Below are 18,007 nucleotides of genomic sequence, written 5' to 3' on the forward strand. Positions count from 1 at the left end.
ACACAAATTCGTACAGCAATAGGTTTGGGACTGTGGTACATTTGTATAATTCCTTCCTTCCCTTGACAGTTCTGGAGAAGGAATGAAGGATTCAGTAAAATACCTGTGGAGAAGTCAGAATTACTACATGCAATATAGGGAAAAAGTATTGAGATTAAGGAATTACTTGTCTCTCCTCACCAAATTTTTTGTCTTTCACAACAGCAAAGAGACTGGTCTATTTGGGTTTTCTTAGAAGACACGATGTCTCTTTAAAGGGCACAGTAACCCGATAACCCCGAATCTCTCGTTATTTACACTCACTAGAAGAAAAACAATAATAGACCACCCTGAGATAGAATAGCCTTTTATAGTAATTACATAGCCAATGTTCTTTCTGAACTAATCACAGGTTAATTAATTATATTTTTCACAACTCTTTAGTATGTAAATAATTTAACAGCTAAACTGAGGTAAATTCAATGTTCTAATCAGATCTCAGGGTTCAGATGACAACTATAAATCATTTGAGCTCCCTTCACATGGTTTAAGATGTGACCTGATCTTCTGAACAATCTTGATGACTGGTAATCATTCATAAGGAACTATTACTCCTATGTAAAATAAGCAACAAGGTGAAGGACTTTTGCTGTCTACCTATATCTGTGTCAGTCCCTTCACCAGCTAATTGCCCTGATTTATAATGAGAAACACAAACTTGTTTCTCCCTCAATATAGATGTTCCCAATGTCAGATAGTCACATTTCAAGAGGGATTTGACTTCTGTTTTGCTTCATTCCTCCTCTCCTTCCTACTGTTGAGTTTCTGTGGAGCTAGTAGGTTAATGTGGTTGGGGCCTGAATAGTGGACCTGTTTGGAGATAGAAGGGAAGAGTATTTTTCTGCACCTGGTCAGTAGGGTTGCCAACTGTGATTACGTGCATTCCTGGAGAGTTGATCACATGACATGCCCCCACACTCTTGCCATTAGTTAGCTGACACATCCATCCTTGTGACACACCACCTTCCTACACCAGTTGGAAAGCAAAAAGACTCATTATCCAATTAGATGATGTTTGACTATCAGCCAAACGCCACTTCTTTTTTCCCCATTTTCAACATTTTTATATCTTGTAAAGGGAAATGTTCAAAGAATTTTAATTTTTAAAAAAACCTTTTTTTGATGTCCATATGATGTCTCTCTAGGATTGCACACAGCAGTGTCCTGGAGATTGATCTTCAATTCATGGAGACTTTAGGCCAATCCTGAAGGGTTAGCAACCCAACAAGTCAGTTTGTATTCAGAAGTAAGAGTGAAATCCTGGATTTAGCTCAAGACAATCTAGGGCTGGATTTTATGGCCACCACTGAGCATGTTTTTGGTGCGGTGGGGGGGTGCATGCAAATTACGACACTTGGCAGGCTATCCACCTTCCCACCCATCCCTGAGCTGTTCCCCATAATACATTAAGTGTGCAGGTGCCAAAATCAGCAGCCTGCCCACCATTTTTAAATAAATTATTAAGGATCAATTGGGCTCGTTAACAAATCAAATTACCCGGATAATATGCTGCCCAAGCCATAATATGGTTGGTGTGGGCAGGAGTGCGCAGGCTGTTTTTTAAAACGTGTTTGACAGGTGGCTACGTTCTTTGGGGTGTGGCCTGTGCCCATTGGGGGCACCCCCCCCCACACAAAATGTTACCCTCTCCTTCGTTCCCTCCTCCCTTAAGCTCCAAAGCCAGCGCCTCCGTTCCCCCTCCTTACCTAGGCTGCCCCAACCCCACCATGCCCAAAAGGGACTGACTTACCTGGCTCTGGAACCCATCTTCTGGGCTTGTCTGCAGTCCCGGCAGCACCCGGTCCTGAGCTCTGGCACTGCCAGGACTCTGGAGCTGCCAGCCAGCAGCACTCGAGGGCGAGACTTCCTCCCACTGAGGGATGGGAGTCCCACTATCACCTTGTTTAGCCTGTCCTCGGCATGCTATGGTTGTGGGGCAGGCTTCTTTTGTGTGCATCGGCTGCTGGCTGACTTTCCTGGCAGGGCGGGGGGCACAAGCCTTCCTGGAAGGCTGCAGCTCAAGAAAGCTGCTCACTGCTACCTTCTCAAGGGCAATTAGGGATGGGTAATAATTGCTGGCCTAGCCAACGATGCCCAACCCATGAATGAATATGAAAAAATGCAACACTATCTCATACGGAACAGAAAATCTCAAGTTGAATTCACGGTCCATGCTGGTGTATGCCAAACTCAAGTGAAGTAGCTGAAGGGGTCTTAACAATGGTCTCAATGACCCTGCGATTAGGAAGAGTAAAGATCAGCTGGGGCATGCCCAGGTGTGTGTGTGTTGTGTGTGTCTAGTTAGAATAATCTACCAAGAACCACAGGTTTAGGTCTAAATCAGAATAACAGCAATTTGGATGAGGGCACCTCAGGGCTACTAATGTGCCTGCATTGCTACCCAAGCAAAAATCTTCACCTACAGGAGAGAAGAAAAGAACGTTATGGCGATCACCACAATCTCAGGTTTCAGCTGATGTTGTGGCTTGCCTGTGCTTTTATGTCCAGATTTCTGATATCTGAACCTTTTGTAACTGCTGTGCTACTCACCAACATCTATTATTATGCATATAATGTCTTTGTTGGACTAGACGAGAAAACTTGCCAAAATTCTGCATTAGTCAAGAATGCAATGTGCAAGACTTTTGGTGCAAGTCCAGGTTTTTGAGCCTGTCTCTAAAGAAAAAAGCTAACGTTTGTGGACTGGAAGTGGAACAAATTAAAAATGTGAAATGCTAATAGTGAGGATGTGTCGGTTTGTTGTGTGTGGAGAAAATGTTTTTACATTTTCTTCATTGTGTCTCATTAATATATCACCTGGGAGGCTTGTTTCACTGTTAACAAAATGACGGAGGAATTGGGAAAAGGTGACAATACGTCTTCCAGCTGCTTTGTACTAACAACTGAGAAATCTTTAGTCAGTCACTGTAATTCAATATGAAAGAGCAGCATCTAGCTTATGGACTTTTTCATTGCTTTTTGTAACACACCATATGAATTGTGCAAATGTTGTAGCTGAAGTCTGTTTATAGAATCACTTTTACACTTCCTCTAGCTCTATTTGATAACTATTATTATGAACGCATTACCAGTAAGTGGACTTTCCCATATGTGAGGTCACCGGAGCTCAGTTTGAGTTGGGGGAGATGCTATTATCTTTACCAAGTTGCTAGGTTTATTAAGCCCACTTTAGTTTCACTAGGTTGTTCTAGTTATCAGATTTAATTTTTTCTTATTCGATTGAGGTATTTTTCTCCATTCACTAGGGTTAGCATAAAAGTTGACATGAGTATAAAGGAGGTATGCCTCATACATGCCATTCAAATGCCTTTACACATTCTGGGTTCAGTTTCTACATGTCTAGAAAATTGTGGGATTTAACCATCTCATTCTCCACTGATACCGCCCCATGAGTACAGTGTTAATGCTGTAAGCCAACAATTTTCAAAATCGTGAAGTAGGTCAAGTGAAGCTGCTTCTGCTTTCTATTGTCCTATTCACAGGGACACAAATGTCAAAGAAAATGTTCCAGTTTGTGTTACCCTTGTGCAACAAGTGGTCCTGCTTCTAGAAGTGCAACCAGAAACCAACCCTAGGTACTGGCCAGTAATTTTCATGCCATTCTACTGTATAGCATTTATATAGTATCTTTCATCTAAATTGAATGTCGAACAAGGAAGTCAAATTCATTCCTAGTTTGCAATAACTTATTTTGCTTAAACTATTTGAATTATCCACTAATTTGAATTTAGCAATTTTAGTTTCTTTTGTTACATCATTTCAATTAAATTAATTGATTAACATCAATGAATATTACTTGCATTTATACAGCATCTTTAAGTGTAGAAAAACATCCTAGGTAGTTCGCAGAGTCAGGAAGGAAAAAAAAACAGGTTTTATGAAAGGAGATTTTTAGAAAGGGTGACCAAAAATGTTGATAAAGAGGTGGGTTTCAACAGGGCTTAAAGAAGGAGAGGGAGGTAGAGAGATGGATGATTTTAAAGAGAAACTTCTGGAATGTGGGGCTGGTGGCTGAAGGCACAGCCATCGATGCTGGGACAACAGGGAGGATAAATATACAATAGGCTTGAGTCAGAGGACTTGAGAGTTTAAAGGATAATATGAATGAATGATATGAATGAACAATAGACTGAATGCTTCACATTGCTTAATGGGTTTGCTGGCACCTCTCAAGGTGTAGGACGAAGAAGTGCATTAAATAAACTAGTCTCTGTTTCCAGCAGATGGTTGAGATAGCTAGAGAGGAAATGGAGGAGATATGGTTGAAGAGGCAGGGAAATGTCCTACAAGGAGATGATCAGAAGAAAAAGGAAAGAGGTAGTGAGAGGTCAACAAAAAGAGACAGCTGGTCCAGGTCTCAGTTCGAAGCATGAAGAACAGAATTGCATATTAGTTGGATTAGTTCCAAGATACTGCATTCAGCTAAAAGCTAGTTGTGTGTATTTTATGCAGACATCACTTTTTGAGCGCAATGTCAAATTGCCCCTGTTGCCAATGAGGTTCAACATTCATACAAATAAATAAATCTCTCATCTTGAGTGCTTGTACCTTGTACTCTATACAGGTTGGCATATTCACCTGCTGCAGCTTCAACTGTTGGGCCAATGGCAGTTTGATTGTAATTTTTTTTTTATTATTCATGGGATGTGGGCATTGCTGGCTGGGCCAGCATTTATTTCTCATCCCTAGTTGCCCTTGAGAAGGTGGTGGTGTGCTGCCTTCTTGAACCACTGCAGTCTATGTGGTGTAGGCACACCCACAGCGCCAACAGAAGGGAGTCCCAGGACCCTGACCCAGCAACAGTGAAGGAGTGGCATTAATTCCAGTCTGGACCTTTAATCCAAGTGCCATTAGAGCGAACTCAGAAATACTGGAAATGCACCAAACAAAATGTCCAAATTCAATCTTTTAATCCAATAAAAATAACTCATGCCTCTAATACTTGCATTCCCTCTTCATTCACTTGAATTTATTTTCTTCCTAAAATGACTGAATATTGGGCATATTTGATATTCAGTGTAACTGTGTCAGAGGCCTATATTCAGGACTTCTTTTTGAATTGCCAGCATTCTTGAAGTCAATAGTTATATTTTGCTCTTTTTGATCTTATCTTTATGACCCCTATGTATATGATCTATCAATAAGTGTTGAATGACGTTTCTGGAGTCTGTTGATTACTCTACCTTTATAGAAGCAGACATTTATACTAAAACATGAAAATAGTTATTAAATTGATAATGCATAAAATGGTTGACCTCACAAATTTTGGAACAAAGGTTATTCACTTCAGGTCCATTTATGTAAATTCCTTTATGACTGCAGGATAGTAATCATTATTTCAGGCACATAAAGGGGAAGTATTGTCAATTGCAGGTGTGGCTGCCTTCTAAACTCAAGGATTAAAAAGAAATCACAGGTGTCAAACATACTCACTGGTACTCTGAATTCACTGCCCCTTGTACAAAAATACCAGGAGTGTCCAACCTGTGTTCCCCAAGTCTTAATAAAATGACCCTCATAGTCCAGGCAACTCAGTTCTATTTGTGCTTATATTTCTTATTTTCTGCGTTGGCCTGTTCGAATTTTATAGGGATGAAGATTTAGAAAGGACTACTTTTAACACGATATGCCTCATTGGTCAAAGTCAAAATGCTAAGATCTGTTAGCAACTTGAGATTGCAACTTGGATTTAAACTTTATATGTGGTCCTTTATAGCAGCAGAACTGTTTCTTATTTTCTGAATTGAGGGGACACATTTCAGTCCAATACGATTGGACATTTGGGCTAAAAGTAATGATTTGATATTGTAATAAATTCAAATTGCAATTTAGCTGGTTCTGAATTGAAAGAAGGCTGCCTGTTATTGTGGTTAATACATGTCTCTCACATTGGGATTGAATGGATGGGTAGGTGCAAACAGCTGCACTCTACTAACAGCTACACTTCAATTATTTAAGAGCTGTATGCCACTCAGGAGGTACAGTTTGTCCATTCCTAGTCTACAGCTTTGCTCTGTAATTTTAAATGTTGCAGAGGGAGATATATGTGCACTTGCCAGTGTGCTTTATTCACCTCCTTGTTACCTTGTTTTATTATCTGGACGATTACCTAGAGGCAGCCTGGGACAGACATGTTAGAGCCAAAACAAGCATTTCCAGCAGAGAGCCTCACCTAACAGCTGCATGTTTTGGAAAATTGTAGATGCCTTGCCCACAATTTTCTGTCCATTAACTTTAAAGTGTACATGATTATGACAAGTGTCTCAAGCATTTTCATATACACAGAGTTGGCAGTTGAGGCTCCATCTCAGTAGTGCACAATTGCAAAAATCAGTGCTGTTAAGTGACAGTCCTCCTGCTGTGATATCATGTATGGAAATGATGGATGGTGGACACCATGCCTCATTCATGATGCTTGGGGCTGACATTACTGATTCAGGAAACTAATACAGCCAGTAGTTCGAGACAACCAAACAGGCTAACACTGGGTTGACTGAGGGACAGTACATTTGGAAGTAAGTTATTTAGTGTTACGCAGCAATTCAGAACTGCAAATTTTGCTATTAAGGAAGTTCAGACCCTCGATATATAGGAACTTCATGGCCAGGCTTACCCTCCCAATTACATTAAGTTTGACACTAACCTAAGATACAGATCAGCTAGAATCTAACGGAATAGTGGAACAGGCTCTAGAGACTGAATGGCCAAACTCCTGTTTTAAGTAACACTGACTTCCCAACCTGTTATGACATATTTTGAAGTTCTGCCTTCCATTCTGGTGTTGACACTGAATATCATTTTTCCTCTCCTTCAGGTACGCCAGAAAGTCTTGCAGAAAAGGAACGCCAGCTGTCTGCTATGATCAACCAGTTAATTAGTTTACGGGAGCAGCTCCTGGCAGCGCATGATGAGCAGAAGAAGCTAGCAGCATCACAAATTGAAAAACAAAGGCAGCAGATGGAGCTTGCCCGCCAACAGCAGGAACAGGTAAGCTTGAGGCATGAAAACCAACTCTGCTATATTTTAACTGGACCTGGCTATTTCAACAGCCAAGTGACAAAAAGGTAAAGGTATATCAATGAAAATTGGGAATTTGATAAAGATGTTTCTTTATGTCTTTCCATTATTTTGGATGTTCCACCCCAGACATCATTGCTTGTAGCTGATGGACAGCCAGGTGATGTGCTGAGTTCTTTGGTAACAAGTTATTTAGAAGTGCCCAGAATGGCTCATGGTTTCATTCTGGGGCAACTTCTGCTTGGCACCTCACTCTAATGACTGAGCTGAGATTAGGGGCTTGCTTCCATACGTTTTGCAGAGTTCTGCTGCCCTTAAACTGTTCAGCCTGATTCAGCCTGTGCAAGGAAGCAGGAAATGGGAATTAGCCATTCAGCTCATTGTGCCCATTATTTCCAGAGAGCATACTCAACATCCCCCACCATAGATCCCTGAGGGAAAGTTCCTCATCTGATTCTTAAAGATAGTTAATCAAAATTCCACAATATTTATCCCCAGTGGTCAACCTCAACCTGCTGTTCCCCATAGACATTGTCTACCTTTTACAGCCCCTCACCCATAGCACAGAGACAGTTGTGTTAATTATCTTATTTTAGAGGAATATCCAAATATTTTGTCTCTATCATTTAGTCGCATTCTGTGGAGCTCCATGATATACATTGTAAAACACCAACCCATTATCACTCCTCAATTAAAAATAATTTTGTATACTTAAATTCACAAAAAAAGCACTCTCTATAGTCTTTTAAGAGATGGATTTATCATTTACCACCAGTGCTGGAGTAGAACAGACCTTTCTGAACTACAAGGCCTGCAAAATTCAGATAGGCAAACCCAGCAAAATAAGAAATATGAGCACAAATTGTGAGAAACTAATTTTGGGTGACAGTGTAAACTGGGCAATATTGAATTAGTTGCTTATTATACACCATGCCAACGTTCTCTCTAATTTTTTTCTTTGTTGCGTGCAGTCTGTTAATTTCAGTACATGGTGCCTATAAATATTTTGCATGTTGTCCTAAATGGAACAACCTGTGAGAGATCTGCATGGTGCCTTGCTCATTGGAACATAAGTACATAAGAACAGGGTAGACAATTCAGCCCCTCGAGCCTGCCCCTGCCGTTCAATTAGATCATGGCTGATCATCTTGTGTTTCGATTTCCATGTTCCCATCTAACCCTGATAACCTTTGATTCCCTTGCCTAACTATAATCTATCTACCTGTGCCTTAAAAATATTCGATGACCTCGCCTCCACCATCTTCTGAAGCAGAGAATTCCAAAGACGCACAACCCTCAGAGAGAAAAAAAAGTCTCTCATCTCTGTCCTAAAAAGGTGTCCCTTAATTTTAAAACAGTTTTGGACTCACCCACAAGAGGAAACATCCTTTTGACGTCCACCTTGTCAAGGCCGTTCAGGATCGTGTATACTTTGATCAAATCACCCCTCACTCTTCTAAGCTCCAGTGGAAACAAGCCCAGTCTGTCCAACCTTTCCTCATAAGATAACCCACTCATTCCAGGTATCAATCAAGTAAACCTCCTTTGAATGGCCTCCAATATATTTACACACTAACTTAAATAAGGAGATTAAAACTGCACACAGTATTCGAGGTGTGGTCTCACCAATGCCCTGTACAACTGAAGCATAACATCTTTACTTTTATGCTCAACCCCTCTCATAATAAAGGATAGCATTCCATTAGTCTTCTTAACTACTTGTCGTACTTGCATACTAACTTTTTGTGACTCATGTGTTAGGCCACCTAGATCCCTCTGCACCTCAGAATTATGCAGCTGTTCTCCATTTAAGTAATTATGTGCTTCTTTGCTCTTCCTGCTAAAGTGAACAACTTCACCTTTTCCCACATTAAACTCCATTTGCCAGACCTTTGCCCACTCACTCAACCTATCTATATCCATCTGCAACTTCCTCATGTCCTCTTCACAACATCCTGTCCTACCTATCTTTGTGTCATCTGCAAATTTAGCTACCATGTCTTCACTCCCTTCATCTAAGTCTTTGATGTAAATCATAAAATGTTGAGGCCCCCGTACAGACCCCTGTGGGGCTCTATTTGTCACATCTTGCAAATCAGAAAAATATACGTTTATGCATACTCTCTGTTTTCTGCCAGCCAGCCAATCTTCTATCCATGCTAATATGTTACTCCTTACACCATGCGCTTTTATTTTCCATAATAATCTTTGATGTGGCACCTTATCAAATACCTTTTGGTACTTTATCCACTGCACATGTTACTCCTTCAAAAAACTCCAATAAATTGGGTAAACATGATTTTCCTTTCACAAAACCATGCTGACCCTCCCCTATTGCCTTGAGCTCTTCTAAGTGCCTAGCTATAACCTCCCTAATGATCGATTCTAATAACTTCCCCACGACAGACGTCAAGCTAACTGGCCTAGAGTTTCCTGTTTTCTGCTTCCCTCCCTTGAATAGAGAGGTTATATTTGCTACTTTCAAATCTGATGGAACCTTTCCAGAATCTAGCGAATTTGGGAAAATTAACACCAGTGCATCGACTACCTCATTAGCCACATCTTTTAAGACCCTAGGATGTAGTCCGCTGGGACCCGAGCCTTGCCAACCTGCAGCTCCATTAATTTGTTCAGTACTGTTTCCCTAGTGATTTCAATTTCACCATGTTCCTTTCTCCCATTCAACTCCTGATTTGCAGCTATAGTGAACACAGAAGCAAAATATTTGTTCAATTCTTCCACCATTTCCTTATTATCTACCATTAACTCCCCACTATCATTCTCTAGAGGACCAATACTCACTTTACTTACTCTTTTCCTTTTTAAATACCTGTAGAAACTCTTGCTATCAATTTTTACATTTCCAGCTAGTTTCCTCTTATACTCTAATTTCTTTCTCCTGATTAACCTTTTGGTCATTCTCTGCTGTTCTTTATACTCTGACCAATCATCTGTCCTGCCACTCATCCTTGTGTATGCTTTTTCCTTAAGTTTGATGCTTTCCTTAACACCTTTAGTTAACGATGGTTGGTGGGTTCCCCCCCTTAGAATTTTTCTTTATAGTAGGAATGTACTTATTATGAGTACTCTGAAATATCCCCTTAAATGTCTCCCTCTGCTTCTCCATTGAGCTATCCTCTAACCTAGTTTCCCAGTTCACTTCAGCTAGCTCAGCTTTCATCCCCACATAGTTGCCCTTATTTAAGTTTAAGATATTAGTCTTGGACCTGGTCTTCTCCCTTTAAAACGGATGTAAAATTCAATCATATTGTGGTCGCTGCTACCTAGGGGTCTCTTTACTCTGAGGTCATTAATTAATCCTGTCACATTACAGGATACCAAGCCTAAGATAACCTGCTCTCCGGTTGGTTCTAGAACATGCTGCTCTAAGAGATTATCTCAAAAGCATTCTAAGAACCCCTCATCCAGGCAACTGCTGTCAATCTGATTTTTCCAGTTTATGTGTAGATTATATCACCCATGATTATTGCCGCCCCTTTATCACAAGCACACAATATTTTCTCTTGAATATTTTGTCTGATACTGTGGCTACTGTTAGGGGGCCTGTAGACCACTCCCACTAATGACTTATTTCCTCTACTATTCCTCATTTCCACCCAAACTGATTCTACATCCTGATCTCCTGAACCAAGGACATCTCTAACTATTGCACCAATGCCCTCTTTGATTAACAGTGCTACCCCTCCATCTTTACCTTGCTTCCTATTCTTCTTCAATGTCATGTACCATTCAATATTAAGGACCCAGTCTTTGTCGTCCTGCAGACATGTCTCCCTAATTGCTATCAGATCATATTTATTTACTTCAGTGTGGGCCAGCAATTCATTTACTTTGTTATGGATGCTACGTGCATTCAGATGGAGAGCCTTCAGTTTTGTCTTTTTGTTACCTTTGTAACATCTAGTCTTGACTGCTGATGTATTCTTAGTTTTTTTTTCTCTCTGTCCCTTCCTGCCATTCTCTGACCCTCATTTCTCTTATTACTATTTTGCTCTCCTGTCTTGACTCTGCACCTTGAATTGCTACCTCTACCCAAGCTTGATCCATCACCCTTCTTGTTTATTTAAAACCCTCTCTACCTCTCTAGTTATGCGATTTGCGAGGACACTCATCCCACCATGGCTCAGGTGTAAATCGTCCCAACGGTACAGCCCCCACTTTCTCTAGTACTGATGCCAGTAGCCCACAACCCAGAACCCACTTCTCCCACACCAGTCTTTGAGCCATGCATTCGTCTCTCTAATCTTATTTGCTTTATATCAATTTGCACGTGGCTCAAGTAATAATCCAGAGATTATTGCACCAATGCTGTCTTTGATTAACAGTGCTACCCCTCCACCTTTGCCTTCAGAGGAAATATAGCACTGAGATTGATTTTCCTTTTCTTTGAAGTCAGTGGAGGACAAGGTCGGGCATGGTGTGAATTGGACAGCCAATTTGATATCACCTAAAGTTTAAATAACCCCAACTGAAACTATTCCACAGGCCACATAACCAGAACTTAGATGCCATAGCGAGAACAATCTGCATCCACAGCTATTCTAATAATCATCAATCTTATTCCTAATCTGCTGTTTTTGTAGGAAATATTTTTCAACCTCTTGTGAAACCATACATATTCTTTTGTATGAAGCAATATGATAGACTTTACAAATTCACCCTCCCGATGTAGAGCTTCATGCTCCCAGTGTAGAGTTAAATGCTCCAGGAGTACATAATGGAGAAATTGGGGGCATGGCAGAGGTTGGGGATGCCAGTTAGCTCCACAAGATTATCCATTCATTAGTTAAAATGAAAGGAAAATCCTGAGGGTCCATAGACCTTCCCACCTAAATCCCCAACATATGCTCCCGCAGTGCAAATCTCTATGCCAGGCATGAGAGCCTGTAAAGTTCCACCTAATAACTTCCTGGGTAAAAGGTTTTAATCAGCTCAGCATCAAATGTTACTCAATGCATTGTGTGTCTAATTCAACATTGCACAGTTTATACCATCACCCAATATTAGTTTCCTCCAATTTGCGCTCACATATCTTATTCAGCTGGGTAAAGCTATTTGTTCCTTTGTTTCTGGTCGAGTTTCATCAGTTGGTTCAACTTGCTCATTTGTAACAAATCATTATGTCAGGGATGTAAATAAACCACAAGTTGATAATAACTACTGCTCCCTGAGGAATAGTGGCTAGATGAGGGCAGTGCTACATGCTCTTGGACAGTTGCACCAGTGTCCTGATACTTCACTAATTGTTAAGCATTAGCCATATTGATTTCTGTAAATCCCATTGCTCAGGCTGCAGAAGGCCAGGTGGTATTTATGTAGATTGTTAAACATTGGAGATGGATGCCTTGAGTCAGTATTACTTCTTTCTAGTCTAGATCAATGCTGTGTTACTAATTAAATCCAGAAAATGTGGTTCTTTAGGTCCTAATTATCAACTGGGCAGCACTAGAATATCTTGGAGAATATGAGATATTTAAAAGATGCTGGGGTGCAGAGGGATGGCGGCAGGGCACTGTATTTACTTTCTCTTTTTTTGCTTCCTAGTGTTTTCTATTTCTCTTCAATTTACATTAGATTTATATAACAAATATTTAATTAATTTATATTTGTAATGTTGCTTGTGCTTCCTGATTATGCTGACAGCAATGTCTAATTTCTTTTATATGCGTTTGTATAAAATGTATTACAAGGTGGGCAACTGAGTCTGTCCCATGAGGACAGCCATTGTGCACACAGCTGGGTGAGCAGTCTGCAGATGTACATTGCACTTTCCTGGCCTGCAGCCCCAACCTACTTCCTGAGACCAGCCAAATTAGGATGTTAATTCCCTATTCTTTTTCACATTCTAATAATAGTGCCCTCAACAGTACACTAACCAATTAGACCTTCATCCTCTTCAAATGATCTTGTGCATTTTACTTTCCATTTGTCATTTTTAGTTTACCTTTTTTCTCTTCCCAGTATTTTCTTCCACTTATGATTCCATAGCTTTTTATTTCATTTTCCTATTGTTCTGCCTATTGTTGCCCTTTCTCCCCCTCCTATTTTTCATTCTTTTACACTCTACCTTTGCTTTCCTTTCTGAAGACATTCACTTATCCCACACTTAGGTTCTACCTGACTTTCTGTTTTCTTCTCCTTTTGGAAGCTTAAGCCTGTAGCCTGATTACAAGCAGTTGATTTGGAAGGCAGACTTTAGATTGTCCATGGATTCAGGTTAACTGAGCACTAACTCCATCCTGGGCCTGGAGTTAAACTGCTTTGGTTTTAGTGTCTGAGCAATCCTCTTAGAGAGAGAGAGAGTGTGGCCTGCTGCTTACTATACTTATTTTGAGACTTGATTTTCACAGCATTTTTAAAAACTTTCCTTGCCAATTTTCTTCCATTCCCTTCTCAATAGACCATGGCTCCAAAGACACCTGTATCTCACCAAGTGGCCATTATGCATCTGTGAACTTTGACAGTGACTGTCTAAAGGCTAATTATTGAAGGGGAGCATTACAATCTAGTCTGATCATGTCTTCATCTGAAATTCATACATTTGCATCTCTTGAACAGGATTATTGGATCGTGATCAGGAGTAAGAACTCTTGTTCAGTTTTTATTTTCCCAGCACATCACCAATTGCAGTGTTCAAAATAATACCTTCACCATATTGTGGGAGTCAACACTGGGGCCTTCCTGATTTATGTGGCTCAGCTAATCACTGGACAAATTTGTTGAGTCATCGGGAAGCTCCTTTTGGCATTTTAAATGCTATTGTGAGCCACACTCATTATTTCTAACCAAATGTTTTAGCCTTTGTGTCCAGTATAGAGAGGAATGGAAAACAATGGGAATTGGAAATATAAGCATGCACTTTCGCCTGCTACTGTTCTCAGAGTATTTGATTTTGTTCAGGCTAGGAGTTCCTGACAGGTGCTGTCAAGCTTCTCAGCCAATTTCACCGCTTCTGCCAGTCACCAGTTGTCATTACAGTCCTGTAGTGATGTTAGTTACAGTATATTTGCCTCTCTGTGAAATTGTCCTCAGGGGGCCAGTCTCTACTAAATGCAGAGGTGAGAATGAACAGCTTCTGGAAGATGTAAAGGAACACATTGAGTTCAAGAAGCAGAGGGAATACAGATTAAAAGAAAAACTTGCATTTATATTGTGCTTTTTGCAACCTCAGGACATCTCAAAACATTTTGCAAACGATTAAGTACTTTTGAATTGTAGTCACTGCTGTAACATTGGAAAGGCGGCAGCCAATTTGCAAATAGTAAGGTCACACAAACAGCCGTGGCCAGATAATACGGTTTAGTATTGTTGGTTGAGGGCTAAATATTGGTGACGATGCCATGGAGAACACCACTATTCTTCAAATAGTATCATGAGATCTTTTATGTCCACCTGAGAGGGCAGGAAGATCTAGCATCTCATTTGAAATATAGCCCCTCAGACCGCACAGCATACTGCATTGGATTATCAGCTTAGACCATCTCTGGAATAAGATGTCCCCAATACTTTTTGATTCAGAGGCAAGGGCACTACTACTGAGTCATGGTTGACACCACATTACCTTTCTGAACGGGACATGGGAGAGAAGAACTGGCAGTCTGAGATGATGAATTGGTTCAGAGAATGGGAAAATGAGTTGTGTTGAATTGATAGCATCAAATGGCCAGTCAGAGAAAAAATGCAGGGGTCCATGAGTTTGACAGAAAAGGTTTGGCATTTGAGAACTTGAAGCTGAGAAAGAAGGGTAAAGGATGTCCAGAACACTGAAGGAAAAATTCTGAAAATCGTGGGAGGCTGAAGGGAAAGTGTTCTGGATTGAGGAGCTTGATGAAAAAGAGTAAGGAAACGAAGTTTGGGAAATGTAGAGAAGATGCCTAGTTGGGTGTGGTGGTGGTGGTGGTGGTGGTGGTGGTGGTGGGGGGGGGGCGGGGTGGGGGGTGTATGGGTGCAGTGGGTGGCATAGTCAAGAGTCTGAGGATAAAGGTGAGAAGAGTTTTGAAGGCAATCTGGGGCAAACAGGATAAAGATGGGAGCTGGGGTGTGGTAATTTGAGAAAAATAGCACAACTAATCCAAGGTCCCCAGGAAAAGGCTCATTTGATTAGGACACAGAAACATGAGGGGATTTTTTTAAAAAAATCAAAGAAATAAATTACAGTATAGTCAAAGGTAGTGTATATTTAAAAGCATTTATGACTTGGTGTTAGCTGTGGCTCAATTGGTAGCACGCTCACCTGAGGTAGAAGGTTGTCAGTTCAAGTCCCACTACAGAGAATTGAGTACAAAAATCTAGGCTGATGTTCCAGTGCAACACTGAGGGAGTGCTACACTGTTGGAAGTGCCATTTTATGGTTAAACCAAGGTCCTCTCTGCCCTTTAATGATCCCATTGCACCAATGCAAAGAAGAGCAGGGGTTATCCCCAGTGTCCTGGCCAATATTTATCCCTCAATCAACATAACAAAAGCAAATTATTTGTTTACTGTTTTTGGGAGCTTGCTGTGCACAAATTGGCTGCTGTATTCCTTATATTACAATGGCATCCACACTTCAAAAAATATTCCATTGGCTGTAAAGTGCTTTGAGATGTCATGAGATTGTGATATGTGCTATATAAATGCAAGTCTTTCAAGTATTTTTCTCTTCAGAGGGCGAGTGCTGGATAATACTGCGCTACTTAACTTCGTACCTCATACCACGCATCCACTTAGAAAGAGTGAAATATAATTTTTCCTCACCTTGGCGTTTTATTTTTCTACTGGACAGATCGGCTGTCATGAATTCTGGTCACCATGCTTTAAGAGGGTCCAAGTTCTAGGGGCAATGCAGAGGAAAGAAATAAGGTTAATTCAAGAGATAAGGAATAACACAAGTTGAGGCTCTTTGCACTCAAACGGGAACTTGTAGCAGTACATAAAATAACTTTACAGGATGAAGAAAGTAAATCTGTATCATTTCTTTCTGAAAAGTAAGCCAGCAGACAAGAGTACACAGATTCAGAATTCTGGAAGGAAAGTTTACGATTGACACCAAAAAGTAATTCTTTATGTGAGGACAATCAGTAATGGGAATGGTGGCCAGGAAGTGTGTTTGAGACAAGGACAGCTGGACTCACTTAAGAAGCAGCTCGATGCTGCATCAGGAAGACAGTAGGATTGGAAAGAATTGGATGAAATCTGTTGGAAGGGCAAGCATTCTTTATCTAATCCTATCTTATGATCTTAACCATTGGAGGAAAATTGCCGTTATAGGACCGTAAAATTAGAGAACAGCTCTTTGAGAATAAGGTGCAGCCAAAAATGATCCTTATTAATGATTGGAATTAGTAATTACAATCACAAGCTGATTGCAGCTGTGCTCCATAGTTTGATCTCGTAATCTAAAGCTAGGCATCCCCAGTCACATCTCAGTTCTTTAAGACACAATTGTACCCACTCCACAGTCACTCCAGAGTAAAGAATGCCTTCCTAAATGGGGCTTATTAGTGGAATCATATTGATAGTCCCACCATATTATTATGAAAAGCAGTGTATAATAGAGCTCGTACATTGCACTTGTTTTAATCAGCCTCAGATCACCAAGCTTTCCATGTCCAAATATTTGCCCACATGCAAGCATATACACTCGGCTTATAATGGGAAATAAGATACAAGAATACGTACAAAATAAGAAGTTAGGATGTCATTTAGATATGCAGACACGACACAGTAATTAACTGTTGACACTTGTGAATAAGCTAGCTCAAATTAATCTTGACACATTTGCAGACGAGTGATATCTTACAGTGAACACTTTGTAATTATATTTGAAAATGAAAATTAAATGACACTTAAAACTGGGTTGTCATGCTCAATGAAGCGGGAATGTAGTTAGATGGATGGGCGCAGTAAAAACAACTTGTTTCTCCCTTGTTGGCAGCTTATTTGAAACAGCAAAAAAAAGTTATGTTTTGATTTATTTTGTTAATTTTGTTTTTTTTTTAAATATATTTTCCTCTTCTCCAGATTGCAAGACAACAGCAGCAACTATTGCAGCAGCAACACAAAATCAACCTTCTCCAACAGCAAATCCAGGTCAGTCCTTCTCTGCCTCCCCTGGTCCCCTCCATTTTAGCTGAAGTGAGATCTTCACTTGAATATATATTACCCATGGATGAAGGTTCCCTGATCTCAGAGTAGTTTTTTAACTTCTTAAAAGTGGTGTTAAATGCCACCAATGACTTGCATTTCAATCACACTCCTCATATATAGAAAGATGTTTCAAAAGTTTTTACAGGTGGTCGAAAACAGTGAACGCTGAGAAGGAGAGGAGTGAGTTAATGGAAAGGTAGCGGGGGGAGAGGCTAAAGGAGGTGACATGGCAGAGAGATTCATGGAGGGAGTTCCAAAGGGCAGGGACACAGTGGCTATAAGAATTGCCGTTGATGGTGGAGCAGATGGAATAATGAATGAGGAATAATCTGATAGCAGGGAAGCATAGAATGTGTGTGGAGATTTATCTACAGGAAGGTACTTCAATGGTAGGATGGAATGAGACTATAGGGGAATTTGAAAGTGAAGAGAAGGATCTTGAAGTAGTCCATATGTTCTAGAATTCTAAATTAACTCAAGCACGACTGAATCTTGTAGGATTTCCAGCCTTGTTGTAGAACCATAGAACTCTACAGCACAGAAAACGGGCCATTTGGCCCTTCTAGTCTTTGCCAAAATATTATTCCGCTAGTCCCATTGACCTGCACCTAGTCCATAACCCTCCAGACCTCTCCCATCCATGTATCTATCTAATTTATTCTTAAAACTTAAGAGTGAGCCCGCATTTACCACGTCAGATGGTAGCTCGTTCCACACTCTCACCACTCTCTGAGTGAAGAAGTTCCCCCTAATGTTCCCCCTAAACCTTTCACCCTAAAGC

General features: G+C 40.5%; 1 protein-coding gene across 13 annotated transcripts in view; it reads left to right on the forward strand.

Annotated features, from left to right (window-relative positions):
* The window catches only part of sox6 (SRY-box transcription factor 6), a 724,678-nt gene that overhangs the window by 464,423 nt on the left and 242,248 nt on the right, over nt 1–18,007 (forward strand). For all 13 annotated transcript variants that reach the window (XM_041197601.1, XM_041197599.1, XM_041197600.1 and 10 more), the window contains 2 exons: nt 6,875–7,047; nt 17,101–17,169. In XM_041197601.1, the coding sequence (XP_041053535.1) occupies nt 6,875–7,047; nt 17,101–17,169 (242 nt within the window). The remainder of the gene's footprint in view (nt 1–6,874; nt 7,048–17,100; nt 17,170–18,007) is intronic.

Source organism: Carcharodon carcharias, chromosome 10 (assembly GCF_017639515.1).
Source record: "Carcharodon carcharias isolate sCarCar2 chromosome 10, sCarCar2.pri, whole genome shotgun sequence".
NCBI lineage: Eukaryota > Metazoa > Chordata > Chondrichthyes > Lamniformes > Lamnidae > Carcharodon > Carcharodon carcharias.